Below are 26,783 nucleotides of genomic sequence, written 5' to 3' on the forward strand. Positions count from 1 at the left end.
CCTCTTATGCATCACCAGTGTGTAGACTGTGTTTGTGAAAGAGATCGTGTCCGTGTGCGTGCGTACGTGCGTGCGTTCATTGCGGCCGCTGCTGTTAATTGATCTAATGTGTTTTACTATGAGACGAATGTGCGCGTGTCAAAATAGCAACAATCATGCAAGCACGATGATGAGCACCCATCAGCAAAAACATAAATCGGTGCCCCTGACATTTGATCAGCTGCTCGTCATCAAACAAAGCCAGGACATCCTTCTCACCTCAGTGCCATCCCCTGCTGGCAACTCCTAACCACTTAATACACCTCTGGAGGTCTCTTAAATATCTGGGAGAGTAGGAGTGATTCTTAGACTTAGGAAAGTTGATGAATAGCTTTTATTCTTAAGTTTGAGAGTAGGACTAAATTTCACAAATTCTCAGGACTAAAGTGTAAAACGGCACTCTAAGACGCTTGATAAATACGGCCCCTGGACACTAAGTGTAAAATTTTGCAATTATTTCATTGTTTGGACTTGTTTTCTGATTTCCTATGTTTACTTGCGCTTTGGAGTGAGTTAAGCTCATTTGGAGATTTTCCATTTTTTTCTCCAGCCACATGATATAAACCTTAAAAAGTGAACATAACATCTTTACAATGTTACTTCTGGACACTCAGTGTAAAATTTTGCAATTATTTCATTGTTTGGACTTGTTTTCTGTTTTTCTATGTTTATGTAAACATAAGAGTGAGTTAAGCTCATTTGGAGATTTTCCATTTTTTTCTCCTGCCACATGATATAAACCTTAAAAAGTGAACATAACATCTTTACAATGTTACTTCTGGACACTAAGTGTAAAAATTTTGCAATTATTTCATTGTTTGGACTTGTTTTCTGTTTTTCTATGTTTACTTGCGCATTGGAGTGAGTTAAGCTCATTTGGAGATTTTCCATTTTTTTCTCCAGCCACATGATATAAACCTTAAAAAGTGAACATAACATCTTTACAATGTTACTTCTGGACACTCAGTGTAAATTTTGCAATTATTTCATTGTTTGGAGTTGTTTTCTGTTTTTCTATGTTTATGTGTACATTAGAGTGAGTTAAGCTCATTTGGAGATTTTCCATTTTTTTCTCCTTCCACATGATATAAACCTTAAAAAGTGAACATAACATCTTTACAATGTTACTTCTGGGCACTTGGTGAAAAATCTTGCAATTATTTCATTGTTTGGAGTTGTTTTCTGTTTTTCTATGTTTATGTGTACATTAGAGTGAGTTAAGCTCATTTGGAGATTTTCCATTTTTTTCTCCTTCCACATGATATAAACCTTAAAAAGTCAACATAACATCTTTACAATGTTACTTCTGGGCACTCAGTGTAAAATTTTGCAATTATTTCATTGTTTGGAGTTGTTTTCTGTTTTTCTATGTTTATGTGTACATTAGAGTGAGTTAAGCTCATTTGGAGATTTTCCATTTTTTTCTCCTTCCACATGATATAAACCTTAAAAAGTGAACATAACATCTTTACAATGTTACTTCTGGACACTCAGTGTAAGATCTTGCAATTATTTCATTGTTTGGAGTTGTTTTCTGTTTTTCTATGTTTATGTGTTCATTAGAGTGAGTTAAGCTCATTTGGAGATTTTCCATTTTTTTCTCCTTCCACATGATATAAACCTTAAAAAGTGAACATAACATCTTTACAATGTTACTTCTGGACACTCAGTGTAAAATTTTGCAATTATTTCATTGTTTGGACTTGTTTTCTGTTTTTCTATGTTTACTTGCGCATTGGAGTGAGTTAAGCTCATTTGGAGATTTTACATTTTTTCTCCTGCCACATGATATAAACCTTAAAAAGTGAACATAACATCTTTACAATGTTACTTCTGGACACTCAGTGTAAAACTCTGCAATTATTTCATTGTTTGGACTTTTTTTCTGTTTTTATATGTTAAGGTGTACATTAGAATGAGTTAAGCTCATTTGGAGATTTTCCATTTTTTTCTCCTTCCACATGATATAAACCTTAAAAAGTGAACATAACATCTTTACAATGTTACTTCTGGACACTCAGTGTAAAACTTTGCAATTATTTCATTGTTTGGACTTGTTTTCTGTTTTCTATGTTTATGTGTACATTAGAGTGAGTTAAGCTCATTTGGAGATTTTCCATTTTTTTCTCCTTCCACATGATATAAACCTTAAAAAGTGAACATAACATCTTTACAATGTTACTTCTGGACACTCAGTGTAAAATTTTGCAATTATTTCATTGTTTGGACTTGTTTTCTGTTTTTCTATGTTTACTTGCGCATTGGAGTGAGTTAAGCTCATTTGGAGATTTTCAATTTTTTTCTCCTGCCACATGATATAAACCTTAAAAAGTGAACATAACATCTTTACAATGTTACTTCTGGACACTCAGTGTAAAATTTTGCAATTATTTCATTGTTTGGAGTTGTTTTCTGTTTTTCTATGTTTATGTGTACATAAGAGTGAGTTAAGCTCATTTGGAGATTTTCCATTTTTTTCTCCTTCCACATGATATAAACCTTAAAAAGTGAACATAACATCTTTACAATGTTACTTCTGGGCACTCAGTGTAAAATCTTGCAGTTATTTCATTGTTTGGAGTTGTTTTCTGTTTTTCTATGTTTATGTGTACATTAGAGTGAGTTAAGCTCATTTGGAGATTTTCCATTTATTTCTCCTTCCACATGATATAAACCTTAAAAAGTGAACATAACATCTTTACAATGTTACTTCTGGACACTCAGTGTAAAATTTTGCAATTATTTCATTGTTTGGACTTGTTTTCTGTTTTTCTATGTTTACTTGCGCATTGGAGTGAGTTAAGCTCATTTGGAGATTTTCCATTTTTTCTCCTGCCACATGATATAAACCTTAAAAAGTGAACATAACATCTTTACAATGTTATTTCTTGACAATCAGTGTAACATTTTGCAATTATTTAATTGTTTGGACTTGTTTTGTTTTTCTATGTTTACTTGAGCATTGGAGTGAGTTAAGCTCATTTGGAGATTTTCAATTTTTTCTCCTGCCACATGATATAAACCTTAAAAAGTGAACATAACATCTTTACAATGTTACTTCTGGACACTCACTGTAAAATTTTGCAATTATTTCATTGTTTGGACTTTTTGTCTGTTTTTCTATGTTAAGGTGTACATTAGAGTGAGTTAATCTCATTTGGAGATTTTCCATTTTTTTCTCCTTCCACATGATATAAACCTTAAAAAGTGAACATAACATCTTTACAATGTTACTTCTGGGCACTCAGTGTAAAATCATGCAATTATTTCATTGTTTTGAGTTGTTTTCTGTTTTTCTATGTTTATGTGTACATTAGAGTGAGTTAAGCGCATTTGGAGATTTTCCATTTTTTTCTCCTTCCACATGATATAAACCTTAAAAAGTGAACATAACATCTTTACAATGTTACTTCTGGACACTCAGTGTAAAATTTTGCAATTATTTCATTGTTTGGACTTGTTTTCTGTTTTTCTATGTTTATGTGTACATTAGAGTGAGTTAAGCTCATTTGGAGATTTTCCATTTTTTTCTCCTGCCACATGATATAAACCTTAAAAAGTGAACATAACATCTTTAAAGTGTTACTTCTGGACACTCAGTGTAAAATTTTGCAATTATTTCATTGTTTGGACTTGTTTTCTGTTTTTCTATGTTAAGGTGTACATTAGAGTGAGTTAAGCTCATTTGGAGATTTTCCATTTTTTCTCCAGCCACATGATATAAACCTTAAAAAGTGAACATAACATCTTTACAATTTTACTTCTGGGCACTCAGTGTAAAACTTTTGCAATTATTTCATTGTTTGGACTTGTTTTCTGTTTTTCTATGTTTATGTGTACATTAGAGTGAGCTCATTTGGAGATTTTCCATTTTTTTCTCCTGCCACATGATATAAACCTTAAAAAGTGAACATAACATCTTTACAGTGTTACTTCTGGGCACTCAGTGTAAAATTTTGCAATTATTTCATTGTTTGGACTTGTTTTCTGTTTTTCTATGTTTATGTGTACATTAGAGTGAGTTAAGCTCATTTGGAGATTTTCCATTTTTTCTCCTGTCACATGATATAAACCTTAAAAAGTGAACATAACATCTTTACAATGTTACTTCTGGGCACTCAGTGTAAAATGTTGCAATTATTTCATTGTTTGGACTTGTTTTCTGTTTTTCTATGTTTACTTGCGCATTGGAGTGAGTTAAGCTCATTTGGAGATTCTCCATTTTTTTCTCCTGCCACATGATATAAACCTTAAAAAGTGAACATAACATCTTTACAATGTTACTTCTGGACACTCAGTGTAAAATGTTGCAATTATTTCATTGTTTGGACTTGTTTTCTGTTTTTCTATGTTTATGTGTATATTAGAGTGAGTTAAGCTCATTTGGAGATTTTCAATTTTTTTCTCCTGCCACATGATATAAATCTTAAAAAGTGAACATAACATCTTTACAATGTTACTTCTGGACACTCAGTGTAAAATTTTGCAATTATTTCATTGTTTGGACTTGTTTTCTGTTTTTCAATGTTTATGTAAACATAAGAGTGAGTTAAGCTCATTTGGAGATTTTCCATTTTTTTCTCCTGCCACATGATATAAACCTTAAAAAGTGAACATAACATCTTTACAATGTTACTTCTGGGCCCGTATTTATCAAGCGTCTTAGAATTACTCCTAAGAACCCTGCTAAGAGTAGACTTATGAGTAAAAAAATTCTTCGCTGAAAGCTGCACTTAAAAGTTAGTTATCAAGCGTCTTACTCACACTTTCAGCGAAGTGTAGGACTGAATCTTAAGTGTCACTCTCAGAGCTGAATTACGACAGTACTATGTGCCGTAAACTGAATTTTAGGTGACGTCACTTCCGTGTCCATAGAAATGACCAATCACGAAAGGGAATCCCTTGTCTAAGAATAAAGAAATATCGCCGATTCCGTGGGTGCGAGATTGTTGAGCACTCACATGTGCCAGCCTACGCTTGTCATTGATTTATTAATGACCACTAACTATCAACGGGTTGCATTGTAATGTCAGAAAACCTATCTGCGGTCCACAATGGACCAAGACTGAACCACCACAAGACATTGTAAAAGAATAACAACCTGGAAATAATAGCGCACCAGTTTATAAGACGCACCGCTACCAGAGGAAACATATTCGTCACCAAGAATTAAAAAGAATGGTGAGTGACAAAACAACAAATTAAATATTTGTTATAGGATGTGTCAGAATGGTTTTGAATTGTGGATTTGGTCCATGATTTGCGTTTATTTGAGCCTTTTTGCTGTAGTTTTGGTGGTTATGATGATTTCTTTCCGTGTGTGTAGTTAGTAACACTTTCGATTTAACCTACATTTGTCTCATTAAAGACAGTTATGATCATTGACAGTATAATCAGGTTTTTATTAATTAATGAGTGAAGTTGCTGTGAGTCAGTAGGCTGTTATTACCTAAAAACTTATAGGCGGTTACGGTAGCTACACTGTTCAATCCAGGCTGTGGTGTTGGGTTGTCGATTTTTCTTTTTTCTTCTTCAGTCGTTTGCGTTAGGGTTGCATAATTGAGATTAAAATCCTCTTATGCATCACCAGTGTGTAGACTGTGTTTGTGAAAGAGATCGTGTCCGTGTGCGTGCGTACGTGCGTGCGTTCATTGCGGCCGCTGCTGTTAATTGATCTAATGTGTTTTACTATGAGACGAATGTGCGCGTGTCAAAATAGCAACAATCATGCAAGCACGATGATGAGCACCCATCAGCAAAAACATAAATCGGTGCCCCTGACATTTGATCAGCTGCTCGTCATCAAACAAAGCCAGGACATCCTTCTCACCTCAGTGCCATCCCCTGCTGGCAACTCCTAACCACTTAATACACCTCTGGAGGTCTCTTAAATATCTGGGAGAGTAGGAGTGATTCTTAGACTTAGGAAAGTTGATGAATAGCTTTTATTCTTAAGTTTGAGAGTAGGACTAAATTTCACAAATTCTCAGGACTAAAGTGTAAAACGGCACTCTAAGACGCTTGATAAATACGGCCCCTGGACACTAAGTGTAAAATTTTGCAATTATTTCATTGTTTGGACTTGTTTTCTGATTTCCTATGTTTACTTGCGCTTTGGAGTGAGTTAAGCTCATTTGGAGATTTTCCATTTTTTTCTCCGGCCACATGATATAAACCTTAAAAAGTGAACATAACATCTTTACAATGTTACTTCTGGACACTCAGTGTAAAATTTTGCAATTATTTCATTGTTTGGACTTGTTTTCTGTTTTTCTATGTTTATGTAAACATAAGAGTGAGTTAAGCTCATTTGGAGATTTTCCATTTTTTTCTCCTGCCACATGATATAAACCTAAAAAAGTGAACATAACATCTTTACAATGTTACTTCTGGACACTAAGTGTAACATTTTGCAATTATTTCATTGTTTGGACTTGTTTTCTGTTTTTCTATGTTTACTTACAAATTTAGTGAATGCAGAAGTGCGCCGCGGCTGACATTTGCAACTTTACGGCCGCTTTTACTGACATGAATACTGAACACAGGGAGACAATCAGGGGCTTGTTAGAAAGCTCTTTAGCTATAATTTCACCAGCAGAAAATAAAGAAAACCAAAAACATTATATTTGAATGCGCACATGCCCAAATGTGCACTCGCTCATGTCGGTTTGCACCATTTGCAAGGTGTTAATTGTTCATAAGTGTGTCTGATGTTCACATCACTCTGATGACTACTTCTTTTCACATTATTAACAGTTTCCCAGCATCACCACTAAGTGTCGCCAAAGGAACAATAGCTTTAGAAACGTGCGTACGCCAGCCATGATGTTGGCGTGGGGCACCGCCAGTGTTGGGGAGTAACAAATTACATGTAACGACGTTATGTAATTTAATTACAAAATTTACGTAATTGTCATCCATTACATTACTGAGAAAAATATGTAACTAAATTACAGTTGCTTTTGGAAATTTCAATGATTACAACTTAAGTTACATTTGAAAAATCGCTACAAAAGCTGGGATTGGCTCTCTCTGGTCATGTGCCATTCGACTCAACCGACAAACCGTACGGCGGCAGTCAGACTCGGCAGCAATAATGGCGGAAGTGCACAGATGTTCCTGTGAGAACCACTCAACCCTTTGCGAGAAGGGTTGAGTGGATCTCAGGCAGCGAGAGTGACAATTCACGCTCCAGCTGGATAGTTGACTTGTGGACCAGTTGAACGTCGGGTTGTGTAGCTCCAGCCACGGAAGACCCAGGACGATAGCAGCCGACGAGGCAGGAATTAGGAAAAGCTGGATCTCCTCCTGATGGTTTCCAGAAAGGGTGAGTGGTATTGTGTGGTGCGTGACTTCTGCCAGGAGGTTGCCGTTTAAGTCGGAGATGGTCTTTGGGTGGGGAAGAGGAACAGATGGGATACCAGCTCGTTCAGCTAATTGTATGTCCATAAAGTTTTCGTCTGCTCCGGAGTCGACAAGGCAAGAGAGAGAAATGGTTTCTTGCCCCCATCGGACCTGACCCGTCAGAGTCACCCGTGACGGTGCAGGACAGGATATGGCCCTGCTCACCAGAACTCCTGCGTGAACTGGTGAGCTCAGGCTTTTGGGCTTTTTGGCAGGAAACGATGAGGTGGCCAAATTGTCCACAGTAGATGCGGGAGCCCGACTTGATCCGCCGCAGTCTCTCAGAAGAGGATAGTCGTGTGCGGCCCAGCTGCATGGGTTCAGTGTCGTTAGGAACGTTGGTGGGACGTGGGATTGGCGTTGGAAAACTGACTGGCAAACGGGAATAGTCAATTGGGCGCAGAGGTGGAAAACGTCGTCTCTCATGTCGTCTGTCTCTTAGCCTACCATCTAGCTGGATCGCGAGTTCAATGAGGGCCTCGAGGCTAGTCGTAGCGTCATGTGTAGCAAACTCGTCCTTTAACTCATCGTTCAGACTTCGCAGAAATATAGCACGTAATGCGCTATCCGCAGCGGCGTGAATGCGGAAGTCAATTGAATGATCCGCAACGGATGAGTTACCCTGTTTTAATGACAGGAGTTGATTAGCGATTTCGTTACTCTGGAAGGTATGATCAAAGATACGACTTAGCTCAGTAGCGAAACTGGAAAACAAGGTAGGACGAGTGAGAGGGTTACGAAAAAACGCAGCTGCCCATTGTGCCACCACGAAAAAGCAATCTTAGCGTTATCAGACGGATATGTGGTGGGTTGAAGATCGAAGACTAGCCAGCACTGGAACAGAAAACTTGCACATTTATTCAAATCTCCTGAAAATCGTTCGGGAGTAGAAACAAATGGCTCTCGGGTCGGTAACACGGGAGGTGACACTCGGGGAACTGGATTAGCTAGCGTTGGAGAAGAAACAGAGAGAGGCGAACGGGGTAGAGAACCGACACTAGCAGCTAGGTCTCGGATAGCAGAAGCTACATCGGAGAGTACTGCCTCATGGCGGCTAATGGCTTCACCGTGTGCGGTTAGCGCCTGGTTAAACACGTCTCTGTCTGCCGGGTCCATTCTGGTCAGTTCGTAATGTTACGATTCCCTTTACAGGGAAAGATGAAGAAAGAATGGAGGACCCGAATGCAGACAGGACAAGGTAAGTATGTAAAAAACAGTATTTATTTAGCCTGAGGTACAGCAAGCTAGCGAGCACGTAAGTATGGTCAGAGAGGGGATTGTGACAGTTAGCGGGGAGTCGGCAAAGTCAGCGATTCCACAGTGGCAACAGTTCATCAGTTTGGGGTTCCAAGGAACAAACTCACTCAAGGTGGAGAAAGAGGAGAACGGGAATCCAGTGACGAGGCGGCGTGTGCAGTAGCGGAGATTTCAGCTGACGAGGAAGTGACGAAGAGAGAAGGCAGGAGGAGGAAGTGATCTGGGAGGAGATGGAATCCACTGAAGCCTCAGTATCTTCTCGGACGCAGGAGACATGGTGAACTGGAGAGAATGTGCCGTGAGTATTTCTCAGGGAGTCAAGTTTCTAGTAGCAAAGTAAGAACGTCTATTACCAGCTAGGCGAAACAACGAACTGGCGGTGATGCGCGAAGCCCCACCCCCGCCCCCGCCTTATGAGTACTCCTGATCGCTGATCAGAAGCAGCTGGGGAGGAGCTGCGCAGGTGGAGAAAATCACCAGCGTCGTCAGGAAAGTGGGCTAAGAATACCCCCGGGAATGCACCCGGGGCGGGCTTGTGCGTCCTCTGTCCCTTGGGGGACGTGGGGGGGGGCGTACGGGTGACCGTCCTCGGAGGTGGCGTGGGGCGCCTACGCTCGGCTGGGGGGGACTGGGGGGCATTGCTGCTGTCCATCACGGCGCACCTCCCGAGGGGTGCAGTGGTGGGCGGGCACCTCCCGGAAGGTGCGGTGGTGGGCGGCTGACTGCTTACCCGGCAGAGGCTGGCGATGGGCGGCGGCACTCTTGGATGTTTGGTGGGGACCCTGGCTGGGGCGCCGCGGGGTCGGGCATGGCGGCTCCTCGGACCTCTGCTCCCGCCTATGCTTGGGAGCTCTGCCCTGGACTGGCTTGGGGGCCTTCCCGTCTTCCGTCTTTGGGGATCCCCTGGCTTGGGGTACTGTGTGAGCCTCTACCTGCCCCTCCTGGGGATGGGGGACGTGCGGTCGGTCTCTGGTGTGTGGTGGGGGTGGTTGTGGCGGGCTCTGCCCCGCTTTCCCGGTAGGCGGCCTGGGGGGGCTCTGCCCCCGTCGGTGGTGGGCCGGCCCTGCCCCGGGACACTAGTGGGCTCTGGGTGCTGGAGGCCTGGACCTACCTGGGTGTGGGGTGGCCCGCGGCCATTCTGGGGGGCGGTGGCCGCGGGCTCCTCCTGCCCTGCACGGCCGCTGGAGGTCCCGGGCATCGGGGTCCTTACTGGCTCGCTGCTGGGGGTTGGTCGGACAATGGCTCGGTCCCCCACTCAGATTCCAACCACATCTAATGACAACACCTGCACATTTACACACGTGCGCGCTTATGCTTTCTCACACACACACAGGCACCCCACTACACTATAAGATGAAACTGAACTGATATAGCTGTTGCATACCTGGATAACCTCTCTTGATATGGTCGTTAACGATTACTAGAAACCATACCTGTTATACAAATGTATATTATGTTCTGTGAAGTATGTTCAGTATTAATTTGTTGTCGTTCATGTTATGTCTTGTGAAGCATGTTCTATCTATTTTGTAGTACCTTAATTGTTTAGTGTTGTTTATGCTTTGTTCTGTGAAGTATGTTCTGCTTTGTATTACCTTAATTGTTTAGTATGTGCGTATGTTCTGTGAAGTATGTTCTGTCTGTTTTGTATAACCTTAATTGTTTAGTGTTGCGTATGTTCTGTGAAGTATGTTCTGTCTGGTTTGTATAACCTTAATTGTTTATTGTTGTTTATGTTCTGTGAAGTATGTTCTGTCTGCACTGTACTACACTGTCACTGTTAATGTTGTCTGCGCATCTCTCGCATCTCTCTCTCTCTCTCTCTTCCTCCACCCCCCCCCCCCCCCCCTTTTCCCTTCCCCCGTCTGTCCACTCCCCGTCCCTGTCCGGTCCGGTTACCACGATCATAAAACAAATAAATAAGAATAAAAACACTGCAGGCCAAGTATCAGAGACTTGCCCTGCGCACAGAAAATCTGCTTAACACCACAGGGCACGTAGTCAACCATACTACATGTCCCAGGTACTGGGCAGGACAGGTTAAAAAAAAAAAAAAAAAAAGGAAAGTGGGTCAACCACGCCTCCTGCGAAAGAGAGAGAGAAGACCAGGAGCAGCAGGGAACAAAACACGGAACTTGTGGAAATGTGAGAGTGTGGATCGTGACACTCTCTGAGCGTGTCCGCCTACAGATGTTCAGCTGAGGGGATATGCTGCTCAGCGTCGGTTAGTCATTTATTAGGCTATAGCCTATTTACTTTTATATACAGTCAGTAACCACTGAAAGAAGTTGTGCGCTCGCAGCAGGACAGATAATTTAACTTAATGTGGCCATGAATAAATTAAATGTTTCGCCTGTTATGTGTTGCCCAAATGCAAATCTTGAGTAGGTCTACTCTGTTTTCTCACATTTAAAAAGGTCTAGGAAGAGACCTACTTTCATACGCACATCCAGCCTCGCTTTCAATAAAGCACACACTGGCATTTTATAATTGTGATCAGTGAAATATATGCAAACATAAAACACAGTTTAAAACAACAGTTTTTGTTGCTCTAAAGGTTCATATTTAAAAGCAGCTCAATGCAGAGCTGTCAGAAATTAAAATCAGCCTCTTGTCATATTTGCAGCAACACTGTTGCTTCAGGCTGTGATCAGGCTTTTTTGTATCGCTCATACTCTCTCCATTAAAACAACCTGCTCCTCTTGGCTGAAATCAGCCCATTGTCGCTCCATTTAGTGAGGAAGTGAGCCTCCTTCGCAGTACAGGCCTAAAGTCAGACTCATAATATATGGTTAAAAAAAGAGTATTTTATTATGTTGTTTTTATATAGTCTTAAGTACTGCTGAAAGGTTTATCACACTGTAGGTCTTAAAATGTGAAAATGGTTAACAGTTGAGAGATTTCATTCAAAATTAAGAAAAGTAATCAAAATGTAAACAAATGTAATTAGTTACATTACTTTGAGAAAGTAATTGAAATAGTTACACTACTATTAAATTTTCAACAGGGTAACTTGTAATTGTAACCAACTACATTTCCAAAGTAATCTTCCCAACACTGGGCACCGCACATTTCCGGTGTGGTTCGAATGTATCGAACTGTGCGTCAAAAATGGTGATACAAATGGAATCGTGAGTTTGTGTATCGTTACAGGCCTGGAGGTGACAGATATTCAGCTGCAACTTCACCAATGAATATTACTAAATGTTACACACTGTGCCTTTAATATTAAGCATGTATCATCTCATTTCCAGATTATACAGTTTAAAGGATTTTACATGAAGGAAATGTACATGTACATTGTACATTGAAATGAACATTGTACCCTACTATATGAAGTGTTTAGCTGCCATGGAGCTGAGTTTTGTTTATTGAGTAAATACTGGCAGGAAATTGAGTGTGGAAATCCTGGAATGTGAAGTCTAAATAGAAGCCTGTGGGATAACTGAGCACACAACACTCTAAACAGCATGGGGTCACATGTAGTATAATGCATGCAAGAGCACTTCCATATGATAAGAATAATAGATTTAAAAAGAAGTTTTCAAATAGCATGAATCATTTTATATATATCAACTTGCAGATCTTGTAAAAAAAAACTAATTTTAGGAAATAGCATGTAGCCTACTAGATTGTGGCCAGACATTGTTAAGGGATAATTTAGATGACAAAAAAATCCCACAACATTCATCATGATTAGTTTGAGATATAGGGAGAATGTACACAAATAGGCCTACTATAAACTTACCAATCACTGCACAACACTGATGCTGCACACTGAATATTTCAAGTATTTATTTATCCAATTAATTTATTAGTGTGGCAATCCGGGGCTTTGTAATGACAAGGAAGTAACCTCACAATCCTGTCTAAGGTTATCTGTGTCTAAGGTGTGCAAATGTGTGTAGAGTTTGACAAATCACTGTGTGTAATGTTTTGCAAAAAGATTGAAGCAAACATTGTGTGTAATGCAAATCTGTGGAGGTGTTTTTCTCCTTGGAGTAGAATTTAGCAAATTGTGTGGAAATTTTTATTTTAGTGTGTAAACAATCGTAAAAAAAACCCTGAAACAGTGTTTAAAAATAGCTTCTTCACGACTCCCCACCTCAGTCCCTTTTATGACTTTGACCCAGAGTCAGACCCAGAGTCAGAAGACACTGTCGCTCGTGAAACACCTCCACAACGGACGTTATTCTTCTTCTGCAGTTCAATGTACGCAACGGATGTGCCCGGACTAGTGCCCGGAGCAGGACGATCTGCTGTTCAGGAGAACTGGTGTTTACGTAACCAGACCAGGTTTTTCAGAGATCTCACTGAGCCCGAGATTACAATAAAACACAGCGTTCTCAGCAGTGGCTGAACTGTTTGTTTAGAACCGTCAGGGCTTCGTAAACGAGATAATGATGCAGCTACACAGTAAAAAGTGTTAATTGGAACTTCCGGTCTAGGTCCGCTTTAAGTGTCCGTCACTCCTTCAAGGGACAGCGGAGGCGGCAAGAGCTGCGATTGGTCCTCAGGACAGGCTGAGCTAACGCTGCTCTGTGCCGGCCACAGTGCGCACCGAGCGTCCACAGAGGTGGAGCTGATCACCGCCGACAAAGTAGCTGCCAAACTATCATAAATACGTCATATCTTATTATACACAGCACGTGTTTAGACTCTAAATGGCCAATTTCTCTCCTCAAATTATCTTAAAACTGCGTTCCGGGACACAGAAAAGTGAGAAACGGCCACTGTTTCAACAACAACAGTCTTTCTCTCTCGGACGCCCTTGCTCACTCTAGCCAGAAGCACAACAACCTTTCGTAGCGACCCCTATTGATCGGGCGGGAAATTGCAGTGCGTATCCTTTACCACGACGGAGAAGAATGAAGGCTCGGGTGTCTCTGTGGTTACGCAGTCAGAGAAGTATAATGTGGCCTTAAGCCAATGAAGAGTACACTGCTCCAGGTAACAACCAAAACAGCTGTTCTAGCTGCACATTGATTTCCCAATTGCTGTCTACATCATTTCCAAATGAGCACATTTGACTTTATGCTTTTTCATTCAAACATTTTACATACATAAGTTTGAATGTCAACACACTTCAGACAACTTCCGGACTCTTCAAGACACTCCTCACATTACTCACACAAACTCAAAGTCATTTCTGCAGAGTTTTTCCCTAGTCAGTCAGGTCTGTTAGTGCAGTCACAGATTGGATCAGGGAAGTCAGTTCCCCAGTACCTATGTAAATGTATGTCATTTGTTCTCTACTAATGTCAGAAATCATCTGAAGATTTTATTTTTAGTCAGTACTTGTGTTCAACCAAGGAAAGGAAAATACAATTCAAGGTATCATAAAGTACAGACTAAACAACAGTGTTGACAACTTGACTTTGTTGTTATATTTAGTGACTTTGTTTTCTTCACATAAGTGACTAGCGTCAAATCTAGTGAGTTGTCCTAACTAGTTCCAAGAAGGAATTGTCCAGTTCTGCTGCAAGATTGAACTTCATCCAACTGTATTTACTGCAGCAACAGAGTCGGTCTGACTGTAGACAGAGAGAGAAACACTGTGAGCACATCCTCAGTCACAGACAAAAACAAGCTGTGGATGTGCAGTGCAGCGGACTGTGCATGGAACAAATACTCATTTGTTCAGTCAAGTAAAAATAGGTTTGTTTTCTTCACTTTCACTGAAATGTTTTCTTCTTCTTCACTCACAAGTCTGAAGTGTCAGGACGTGTTCGGGTGATATCGAGTGTCTTTTCAGACTGATTTAGTTACGTTACAGTCAAACAATCTCCAAACACAAGAGTATGATTCCAACAACAATGTCAAAGACAGAGACAGTGAATGCCAGCAAGAATGCCCCCCCCCCCCCCCCCCCCCACAAAAAGTAGTAATTTTCAGCTAATGTTTTACTGAGTTAGGTCATTAACTCTGGGTCCAAAGGTATGTTTCAGATGGACAGACAGTGCCTCTCACAGTAAAGTTTACTTTAGTTTTCTTCTTGGAAAGGAATTTGAGCTCAGAGAAAAATATGCATTCCTCTGTGAGATTCCCTGGTGTGTGCGTGTGTGTGTGTGTGTGTGTGTGTGTGTGTGTGTGTGTGTGTGTGTGTGTGTGTGTGTGTGTGTGTGTGCGGCTCTGTTAAGAACCTCCCCATGTCTGTTTTTTCCTCATATTACAGAGGAAGCATGAGATGGCAAAGAAACATTGAATTTGCATACCAGTTGGAATGTTACACAAGAGCACTTTAGTGTAGGTTCACCAGTGCGCATTTCAGTGCTCGCAGTCAGATAAGAAGCTGATACAAGTGCTGAGCTCAGACAGGCAGGTTATAAAGAGAGGAAGAGGACAGATCAGGACACTTCGTAGGGAGGGACTTCTTCTGGATTCACAGGCTGCACAGACTTTGGCTGAAAACACAAAGACTTCAAGGAGAACGGAGTAAAGAGAAAGAGAAAAACCCAACAGGAAGACAATTGAAAGAGTGATCAGAGGTCACGTGCAGTGATTGTGGTTCCTGATAATCAAGAAACAGGAAGAGGCACTGGAATTTAAGGTGATACCGGTTGAGCGCAAGCCAATAAGTCTGTGACAAAGGAATCACAGTCAGCTGAGAGAGAGAGCGAGAGGAAACGTTGCACTGGTCTTGCTCAAGTGCTTTTGAAAAGTTTGTCTTCCCCTTTTTTTTCCTTCTCCTCCAGTGATCTCCAGTCATGTCCGAGGGAACAGAGATGTCCTTTAAAGAGTGCATCGAGAAGGCCAGCGCCTCCATCACTCGCTTCCCCCTCATCAGGGTCAGAGGAGTCCCTCTCATGTGCTACATCGCCAAAAATTTTGACTCAGTCTGGGATTTCACCCCTGACCCTTCAGACATCCTTATCGCCACCTACCCCAAAGCAGGTACTCACACTGCTGCACCAATACTGCTGTGTTCTTGGAAGGAAAATACAATTCTCTACAGTGCTTTAATTAATGTACAATGAAAAAAGTTGTCAAACTTAAAAATGTGACTCCCATTGGTAACACCTAAATTAATTAATTCATTTGACTACTTATTGACGTAAGCTTCTGTCACTGTTCAGAATAACATTGTGCATACAAATAATTAGGGTCATGAATTGATTATTAATCGATTATTAAATAAAATGTCAACCATTTTTTTACATTTAATTTCATTCATTCATCAAAACAAACTATCAATAATGAAAGGTGAAATTATTTAAAGGGACACTGTGTAGTATGTATGGGTTTATATAACCCAAAATCCACTTTTTTTATACATATTATGTGCTCCTGCATTGTCTAGTCGCTGTATAATATTTTTTGTTTCATTTTCGTAGTGTTTCAAAAAGTCATGTAAAATAACATGGTCGCGGGCCGCGGTTGCATTGCCACTGTTAGCAGCGAGACGCCATGTTTCTACCGGAGCCTGTAAGGACAAACGCGAGAGAACAAATCAAGCGTCTCTTTACTTGTAGCGGAAGTCCCGCCTCCACTCTCTCCGCTTCGTCTGCTACGGCCGCGGTAGCTCGCCCTCTCCCTCGCCTCACGAACCTCATCTGCTGACACGGAGAAAGACGTCGAGGACGACATTTGACCGGCTGAGGATACCGTAGCGCTCAGGGAAGGGAGGGGGTGAGCAGAGGAGCAGTTCTTTGTTGTAAATTTCAGCCTCTCCTCTAGATGGCACTATAAACTACTTACTTCACCTTTAAGTGGAGAATGAGGACAACTAGAAATTCTTACCAAAATAACAAAAACAGAACAAAAACATTTACTGTTATAAGGCATAAATAATTGATTACTTCCTTAAAATAATGAAATGCAACACAAAGTCTGTATCTTATTCTGTCAGTTCTTTGTTGGTTGGTTTATTTGTTTGTTTTCTTGATGATTTTGGGACACCAGGAACCACATGGACTCAGGAGATCGTGGACCTACTTCGTCACAATGGTGATGCAGAGGCCTGCAAACAAGCGCCCACGCCTGTCCGCAGTCCTTTCCTGGAGATCAGCTCCCCACCTCCCATCCCCTCAGGTGTGTGTGGTCACAGTCATATACATACATGCCTATATATGTAGTGTGTACTATATATATAGATATACATATCCGTATATAAACATACATGTATATTTATAAGTGTATGTGTGTGTGTGTGTGTGTGTGTGTGTGATTGCATTTATGCGTTTTAGTTAAGTAAAATATTCTTTAGTAGTATAATAAATGTAGCTTTCTGTGGTTGAGCTGACATCCTGTATTTTCTGCAGTCCTGCAGGACATAACACTCTATGCCAAATCAAATATACAGATGTACAGATCATCCGCTGTAGTGACGCGTAGAGAGAAAAGCCAAAAGAATAACAATGAGGTTTTAGTGATATAGTTGTAAACATCAATCAATGATTGAAATTATTCTTATTTATGTTGTGATTTGGGTCAACATAGTTTGTCATATTTAAAAAAATGGGCCTCCATTTAAATCAGAGTCTATGCCACTACAGAGAAAGTGACAGTGTGCTTCATTTCTATCCATTTCTCCAACTTCACTTGTCAGGTCTTGACCTTCTGAACAAAACAGATCCCCCAAGAATCATCAAGACACATCTTCCTTTTCAGTTGGTGCCTCTTGGATTTTGGGAAAACAAGTGCAAAGTAAGAACTGATACACCAGCTAGAAAACCCTGCAGTCAACTTCACATCATCACTTTAGCAACATAATTTACAACACAATGCCATTAAACACACGTTAATCAAATGGTCTTTGTATTGTTGTCATAAATCCTTCTCTATGTCTACCTCCTGCTACTTTTGTAAAGACGATCTACGTGGCACGCAATGCCAAAGACAACCTGGTCAGCTACTACTACTTTGACCAAATGAATCTGACCCAGCCTGAGCCTGGGCCCTGGGAGGGCTACATCCACAAGTTCATGAGAGGAGAGTGTAAGTAGATTCATCCACATTCCTCAGTGTCTTTTTACCTCAAAACTGGTTATATCTCTATTTGCACAAAAGCCTCTAACCCTGCAAAGAATTCACCAATCAACAAAGCCTTGCTACTAATTAGAGGGAAATAGATTTATAATGAATACCTTTGGTGTTATATTACTATGAATAAAACAGCTGCTATACTCTATACACCTCTACAGATACATCTATAGCTCGATCTCAAAAGTTCTTGTTGGACATTTGCTGTGTTCGTCATTTTCTGTGGTGAACTGTTAACTACGTCACCGCCCGCTCTACATACAGTATATTCAGACATTTTTTATCTGCAAATTTTGCTTGCAGTGTCCTTACTTTTATTATTACTTTTACTGACTACTGTACTATATAGTGGGGGGGCTCCAATGTTCCCTGCTGTAGGTCCATCTGATATCCACTTTCTATTGAAGCCTTTAATTGAATTAAAGGTGTAGTGCATAGCTTTTAAATATAAACAATTATATTTTACTTTCAAATTATTGACAAATGAGTTCACAACAATGCTGATTAAATATGAAGTTTGTGCTGGTAAAACAAGACGGCTGCAAACAGATTGGATATTGACTGAAAACAGAGAAACACTGACAAAAAGTTTCAAAAGTGAATTTTACTGCTCAGCAGTTTGATGGGATAATACTGTCCCCGCCCACTCCTGCACTGCTGCTGTATACACAGAAACAGTCAGGTCTGATAGTATTGCTTGACAGAGCCTGTTTTCAGAACACAAATAATATTACATTGTTTCTGTTGAAGATCAAACAGAGGCAGAATAATAACATAAATCACCAAAAGTCACTTATCGCAGCTTTAAGTGTTACCACAGTGTAAATTATTTCATAACAAGCAATTTAACGGCTAAAGACCATGAAATGTCTCTCAGGTGTTTTACGTAAACATTTACATGTGGCGCTTTTCCATTATACAGCTCTAGCTCTATTTGACTACTTGGTTTATTCTCGACATGCCATTTTCCTTTACTTTATAGCTCCTCCTCAGCATGTGCGGGGTCATCATAGCGCGGCTGTGCGAAACTGCCATGACATGGTTTTATACGCAACACAAACACACAAAGCAGTAAAGCAGTTGTTTTTCAGTGTAACTGAATTATTAGAATACATTCATTCATTCAGTACTTCCTGTATGACTGGAGCCCGTCTAACACGCTTAATAGACCAGAATCCACTGTTAAATATTGAGATTTTAGACATTGATGATGATGATCCACTGTATTCTGCAGCTCAGGTAGTTGTAGAAACAACCTCTGGCTGCATTCGGTCTTTCTTCATTTATTTCCACTGTGTCTTTTTTCCTGCAAGCTGCCGTAGCTCTCTGAGTTTCTTTGCAGTTTTTAGGTTTCCCATTCCTTTGTTTTTGAGGTCTGTTCTCAGGACACTTGGTAGGTTTGTGCAATGTCTTCCTTTCCTGGCCTTGTATTTGTTGCACCCCACTGTGGCAAATTCTAATGCCTTGCTGGAGTGTCTTTGGGCAGACGGAGGATGTGCCCAAACATGCACCACCTTAGGTGGTTAACTTTTGTTGACAGTTGGGTGGTGTTGCACATCTTATATAGTGCTTTGTTAGAGATCTTGTGGGGCTATTGGTACCCTGTGATCTTCTGTATGTTTCCTGCACCTGTTGCTTTTTTGCACTCCTAGGGTGCTGGTAGCTGACTGCTCAATGCATTGTTGTAAGGAATCTAATGCTTTGTTGGTCATTTTGTAGGTGTTTCCGATGACATGCATCAAGTTTGTCCAATGCTGCCTTTGGCACTGCCCAGCTGTTGCAGTTGTATAGCATTATGGAGACACATATTGCATTGTATATTTGCAGCTTTTTTGCTAGAGGAATATTTGATCTATGGATCCACAGTTTCCAGAACGATTGGAAGGCGATGTTAGCCATGATGCAGCGTGCCTCTATGTCTGAGGAGCTGCATAGTAGCGATCCCAGGATCTTGCTCTTCCTCCAACTCTCCACTCCTCGTAGAGATCGTCATTCTCTCCTGTTTCCAGGTGGATGTGTGTGAATTCTGTCTTGCCCTCGTTGACAAGCAGGTTTGACTCTTTCAGGTTTTTGGCAGCTATTGGAAGGAGTCTTTGTAATGTGTCCTTTTCTTCATCAACAAAGTCCACGTCATCCGCATATTCCATCTCTAGTGGCATGCCTAGGTCGGAAATTGGAGGGTCTGGTCTTGATGAACTCCTCCGTATCGATGACAGTGCAGATGCAGGGTAGAAGGTGAACAACACCGGGGATAGACTATCTCCTTGTGGGGAGCCAATAGTTGTTTCAAAGTCTGCCGAGTAGGTGCTTTTGACTCTAAGTTTCAGCTTGGTTCCTGTCAGTAGTAGTCTAACCAGTCGGAGTTCATCATTGTTGCACCCTGCCTGATCCAGCACTTCCAGGATTTTGGAGATTTGATGGTGTCAAAGGCTCGGGACATGTCTATGCCCAACTTGTAGAAGTCCCAGTGCTTGATCATGACCACAGAAACAAGCATACTTTGGGCCCACAGCTGCGTCCCCTCTTGAACCCACTTTGAAAGGGTCCTGTGAAATTGTCTATTTTGTTCCTGGTGCGATGGAGAGCAACAGTAGACAGGATTTTCCATATGCTGTTGAGGAGGACAATGGGGCGAAGGTTCGCAGGTGGACCAGGTGGTTTTTTGGGTTTGGGCAGGGCGATCAAAGTGCCTTGACCAATGGATTCGATTGGATGGTGATGTTCAAAGAAATAGTTAATGATGGAGGCAATGATTGGTGATATGGCATCACTCCCATACTTATATAGTTCATTGCTGATTCCGTCCGGCCCCGCTGAGCATCCGTTGTTAAGGGTCTTTATGGCATTTCTCACTTCCATCTCTGTGATCGGTGCTTCCAGGGGTCTCGGTTCTTCTAGGAACGGTTCTAGTTCTTCCCTGTCTGGGTCTGAGAACTGTTTCTGAAACATTCCCTGATTGCTTCTGCCTTTCCCATGTCCGCTGCGATGAACTGGCCTTCTGTATTGTGCACTGATAATGTTGGTTGAGGGAGTCCAACCTTGAGGGCACGAACGGCTTTGAACATCTTTCGACTTTCATCCGTGGACGCAATCTCATCTGCCAGAGCATCTGCTCTAGAGATCTCAAGTTCCTTGAGGCGCTTGTTTATTTTATGAAGGATGTTATTGCGTTCTTTGCGAAGGTCGTTTTTGTTTTTGCTGTGGTCTTTTTGGTAGATGCGTAATCTCAGTGCCTTTTGCATCGCTGATAGTTGCATCACTAAAGTAGGGCTGCAACTAACGATTATTTTAATAATCGATTAATCGGTCGATTATTTTTTCGCTTAATCGATGAATCGGATAAAAAAAAGAAACATTTGTAATTGCCACATCTTTATACAAAAACGGAACATTTCAAATTCACAGTGCAGACTAAAGTGTAAAAACAACTGGTTATTATATATAGTATATATATAGTATATAGTATATATAGTCTCTGAGCTATCAAAAGTAATATTAAATGATAAAAAAAATCAAAACTTACTAGAATAACACAAAAAAACATACAATGTATGATATACATACATTTACAGGTTAAAGTAAACATGTATTTTTTTATACTAATTTAAGTATATTTAATATGTTGATTTTGACACTGTCTGACAGCCTAAGCTGTAAGTGCTTATACACACACACACACACACACACCCATCCCCCCTCCACACACACACACTTTAACCAGCTTTCGTTAGTTTAATAAACTGTTCATGTTTGTAAAGCTGAATAATTAATAAATTAACCCACTAAACGAGAAACATGAGAGACTAATGCTACATGTCCTTACTTCCTTACTCCCTTCCTTGTCACGGAGGACTCCGACGTGTTTTCTTTTTAGGTGCTGGTTAATCACCGTGGTTCTCCCGTGCCACGCCATTTCGCTCTTGCAAAGATTGCAGCTAACACACTTTAGGTTCATGAATGGTAAAGTGTTCCCACATTTTAGAAGATTTCGGCGGAACAGTTTTCTCCGCCTCCGCCGTGTTTCAAGTCTAAAATATAAGTTGTCGCTCACTCTAAAACTTTCGCACGCACACAAGGCTCGCTGTGGGCGTGCATCAACCTGCATGAAACACTCGGCATCTTTAAACAGTTCCGCGCCTAGGAGTGACGTATTAATCGCGCGACTCAGAGAATCGATAATTAAATTCGTTGCCAACACTTTTAGTAATCGATTTTTATCGATTTTATCGATTCGTTGTTGCAGCCCTACACTAAAGGGTCTTCTGTATGTTTCCTGCACCTGTTGCTTTTTTGCACTCCTAGAGTGCTGGTAGCTGACTGCTCAATGCATTGTTGTAAGGAATCTAATGCAATGTTGGCTATTTTTTCTTGCAGGATTTTCTTGTACTGCTCTTGTGTTTTAGGGTCATTGACGAGCTTTGCAAGGTTGTATTTGGTTGGGCCTTTCTGTGTTTTCTTGTTGACCAAGTAGATTTTGTCCATCCTGATGCATGTGACTACAGGTTTATGGTCTGAGTTTAGGTCTGTTCCTCCGTATGTGCAGGAATCCTTAAGTAATGGTTTACTCTTCAGTTTGCAAAGTATGAAGTCTATTTGGTTGAATATAGCAATTAGCTATAGCTGCCCCTGTCTTGTGGTCAACCCTGTGCCCAGTCCAGGTTGTTCTATGGCGGGCCGGGTGTTTGAGCGCTGTGTTTGTTGCAAACAGGCCATTGGCACTGATAAAGGATGCCAAGGGCTTTCCCATTGTTATTTCTCTTGCCTATTCCGTAAGACCCTATGCACATGCCTAGTCCTGCTTCTTCGTCAGCTTTGCTGAGTTTTCCTAATTTGGCATTGAAGTCGCCGCATACGAATAGTGACCATCTGGCTGGAACTTTAATGGTGTAGCTGAGTGCATTGTAGAGTGTGTCTACAAGTGATGGCATCTCTTGGGCTCTTTCTGATGTTGGACCATATACATTGACTAATCTGCATTTTGTGGTTTTGCCATTTCTAAGTGGAAGTGATAGGTCAATGGTAGCTATACGGTCACTAATGCGTCCGTGATTGCATTGTTCAGTTTGATTCTTGTGTTGGACGTTGTACTTAAGACTCTTACAATGCCTGTTAACGCCACATTTTACTCTCGGCTAAGCTCATTTGGAACCTCGCCAAAAGCCAAAAAAATTTGTTGAGTTGAGGCGTGTAGTGCTAGAACTATATCATAGAAAAGTGCCAATAGTCTCTGGGTCTGATAAGTTAAGCCAAAGAGGAAGTGCCTGAAACCGTTATTCTCTTCAATTTCCATCAGGGGGCAACTCCACTAGTTTGTAAGTAAGGGTCCCTCTATATCTTCTGTTTTCTGTGTCCACAGAGAGCTGATTTTCTCACCTCCACTGCTGCAGTTCCATGCATATTAACATATTTCCCCACATGTGTACTTTCCAGTCCAGTAGTTGCAGTGACTTACCAAGAGTTCACTCCACGCTATGACCTTGTATAATTTAAAAGAGATGGGATGTAAAGGATGTAACTAGCTCAAGCAGAACAAGAGTGACCCACCAATTAGAAACATGCAGGAATATATGAGCTGCTGTTTGAAGCAGCACATGCTGAAAATAACTGTAACATTTTATCACACTTAGCTTCAAACAATGTTAATGAAAGTCATTTTTTAGCACATTTACAACAGTATTTGTTCACTTAGAAATGTATTATATAGTTAAATCTAAAAATGTTACACCTAAATGTTAATTGTTATATTAAATTGAAATCTAAATCCTTAATATACATGTTAAATCTAAATCCAAATATAAATATAAATGCGTAATATCAATTGAAATCTTAATCTTAATGTTAAATGTTAAATGTTAAATGTAGATAAATATTTAGCTAATATGCAAATTCACACTGCCGGTAACCGGACGTACCAAACTAAAAGCTCGAGGAGTTCAGGATGTGTTTAAAGAATCAAATAACGAATTAAATAAACTTGAACATACATTACCGTGATAACTTCCACAGTGACAATCTTTGTTATGTGATTCGGTGCGTCACTCAGTGAATACACTATACATAAACATAACAGACAAAATGGCAATAGTAATAGTAATACTTATTCATATTTAATATGTATTACCTTTATCTTAACTTAATCTCCCCTTAAATAACTGTCATCATCATTATTCTTTTACCACTTGATAGTAATATGACCACTGAGACCATCTTTTTCAAATAATTTGAAGTATTCCATCTGATTGGTATGTTGGACCATGTCTCTTCATTTTTCTATTTGCAGACATATTTTTTAATCCAAAGGCACCAAACTCCATAACTGAATTGTTTTTTTAATAGCTGTCGTGCTGAAAATAAAAAGTTCACTGACCATGAGCAAATGAATAACTGTCAGATGGAGAACAAAGTGACATCTACACATATATAAATAAAAAATAAAAGATCTGACCTTCCCAGAATAAAAATGTAAACCATATCATTCATGTCATATAAAGTCTTCTCTTTTTTTGTCACAAACTACCACCAATAACCAGCTTCAAGGTGTTGAAATTTTAAGGTCAATTTTATAACCCCTGAAATCTTCTGTCAAGGAGGTGACATTCAGATCTCTGATCACAATATCATGATATTTCTTCTCCTGTGACGCAGAGCTACATGAAGTCCATTAACGCTGTAATATTGAGAAACACAGAGAGAGTTGTGTTAAGACTCAATCACCATCGTATGAACTCATTTTACATCTTTTTATCTTTTAAAGTTACATATTACAATTTTACACTATCACCATAAAAAGTGTCATAAAAATAGAACAATATTGAGCAACAAGATGGTAACTGCTGGACAAAGGATTTCCAATCATAAAGTGAATGACTGATGAAATGAGTTATATGACTGCCTGGGTGATTGCTGTTGTTTGTGCAGTGTCTTGGGGCTCGTGGTATGACCATGTGAAAGGTTACTGGCTGGAGAGAGAGAAGAACAATATTCTTTACCTCTTCTACGAGGACATGAAAGAGGTAAGGACACAAAGACAGACGTGTACATAAGCAAAAAAGTAGCACAACAATGAAGTGAAAAGATGACAGTATAATTAAAACAATGTGTCCCTATTATCAATGAATAATCATAAATGATATGTATGTATGATAGATCAGAACTCTATTAAAACAAATGTTTTAAAGGTGCCATATGTAAGAATGTGGCCAAAAACAGTTACTACAATCAAATTCAAAACACCGAGGTCTTTTAGGTTTGGTTTTCTGACGTTACTGGCAACCCGTGGTTGCTCTGCAGCTGAGACTCTACTGACTGCAATGACTGTCTACCAATCATTGCAGTCAGTAGAGTCTCAGATGTAACTAGTTCAGGCAAAACAAGAGTGACCCACCAATTAGAAATATGCAGAAATATGGAGGTGCCGTTTGGTTGGTAGGTGGCGCCACATGCTAAAACATGATTTCAAAACATAAACATGATGTTCGTGTGACGATCATGACGATCGCAGTCTGCAAAATATTTTTTTAATGCGAATATTTTGTCTGTACTGTTGTTGTTGGTGAGTTCAGTTTGTTATATGAACATTATTACTGAGTCTCTGTGACATATTAGGAGGATTTTATGGCCAGTTGCTTTAGATTTACATAATATACACATACATAATGCACCTTTAAGTGATCATCCATAAGGAAATTGTACACAACACAACTCTTCTTGACTTTGACATTATTTGGATAAGAAATGCAATATATATTAGAAATATACTAGAAATGTGTCAGAAATATTGCTAAAATAGTGAAAAGACATATATTGAACATTAGTGAATTAGTTATTTGTAAAAACCCAACCTCCAATTGTATTTTCCCAAATCCCCATCTCATGCTTCCTTCCCAGAATCCTCAGCGTGAGGTGAAGCGCATCATGAGGTACCTGGACCTGGACCTGTCTGATGAGGTCATCAGCAGGATTGTGGAGCTCACGTCTTTCAAGACCATGAAGGAGAACCCTATGACCAACTACTCGTGCGTGCCAGCACCAGTGTTTGACCAGTCTGTCTCTGCCTTCATGAGAAAAGGTGATTCACTTTCCTCCACAAGTCATTTATTAACATCCTTTAAAATGTGTTGCACGAACCATGAGCCAGAGCCAAACTTTCTTTTTCCCCCTGAAACAAACACACTACTGTGTGACAGCTGCAGTGAGCTGCTGTCTGCTGGCAAAGATAGATGACTGTTTGACTATTGTTAAAAAAAGATTAGTCACGCACTTTATGATTGGAAATCCCTTTGCCCAACAGTTACCCTCTTGTAGCTCAATATCATTCTATGACACTTTTTAAAATACTCACAGCCAGTGACAGATGAACAGAGACAGTTTTTCCATCTCTTTTTTTTTTTCAAAATAAGCAGTTGAAGCTGGAGTATTGATGATTCCACTGAAGTATGCAGAGGTGTTGTGGAACCAGGGGCAGTTGCTGGTCGTTGAAACTTGATTCTGAACCAACTGTCACGTAGTTCATTGCAATCTACCAAACTTTTAGTTAGGAAATGTAAATACAGCAGTACATATTTAAAACATTTTAGAAGAAGCAGAGCTTCTCTTAGTGTCGTATATGAACACCTGCTCTCTGTGCTGGGATTGGTCAAAGCCTGGTGTGCGTGCACACAGTGTAGATGTAGATGATTTATATGAATAATTAAACTTGAATATATTCTGTCATGATTTGGTATACAGGTGAAGTGGGTGACTGGACAAACCATTTCACACCTGAGCAAACCAAGATGTTCGATGAAGACTATGAGAAGCAAATGAGGGACGTCAACATACCGTTCAGGAGCCTCATCTGAAGAAGTCATATAAGCTGATGCAAACCAAAGACACTGTGCAGCAGTGCACTCAGAGGAAATGAGCCAGTATGATAAAAATCAAAACATAGAACATATATATGAATGTTAGCAGCTTGTGATGTGCAGATGAATAAAGACGTGCTCCAAAGTCCAAGTGCATGAGTTTGTAATCATCACTTTATTTGCAACTTCGCGTAAACAATATATAAGACCAAAAGTGTTGTGACTGAGTGGACATGCCCATTTAATGTCACGAGACCC

The 26,783-nt window shown here is 40.3% G+C and overlaps 1 protein-coding gene across 1 annotated transcript; it reads left to right on the forward strand.

Moving 5' to 3' along the window:
• The first annotated feature begins 15,159 nt into the window (after positions 1 to 15,159).
• On the forward strand, positions 15,160 to 26,640 carry sult1st6 (sulfotransferase family 1, cytosolic sulfotransferase 6). Its single transcript, XM_083904301.1, has 8 exons — positions 15,160 to 15,250; positions 15,396 to 15,594; positions 16,603 to 16,731; positions 17,249 to 17,346; positions 17,511 to 17,637; positions 24,601 to 24,695; positions 25,570 to 25,750; positions 26,410 to 26,640. Exons 2-8 carry the CDS (start codon positions 15,408 to 15,410, stop codon positions 26,520 to 26,522), a joined length of 930 nt encoding a protein of 309 aa, XP_083760427.1. The 5' UTR covers positions 15,160 to 15,250; positions 15,396 to 15,407; the 3' UTR covers positions 26,523 to 26,640.
• The last annotated feature ends 143 nt before the right edge of the window (positions 26,641 to 26,783 follow it).

Source organism: Microchirus variegatus (genome assembly GCF_963457635.1).
Source record: "Microchirus variegatus genome assembly, chromosome: 17".
NCBI lineage: Eukaryota > Metazoa > Chordata > Actinopteri > Pleuronectiformes > Soleidae > Microchirus > Microchirus variegatus.

What these genes read in the sequence shown, in the direction of transcription:
- sult1st6 (XM_083904301.1), top strand. Translation starts at nt 15,408, where the DNA reads ATGTCCGAGGGAACAGAGATGTCCTTTAAAGAGTGCATCGAGAAGGCC. An exon ending in CAAGTTCATGAGAGGAGAGT is followed by an intron (nt 17,638 to 24,600) that starts GTAAGTAGATTC and finishes TTGTTTGTGCAG; the next exon opens with TGTCTTGGGGCTCGTGGTAT. An exon ending in CTCTGCCTTCATGAGAAAAG is followed by an intron (nt 25,751 to 26,409) that starts GTGATTCACTTT and finishes TTTGGTATACAG; the next exon opens with GTGAAGTGGGTGACTGGACA.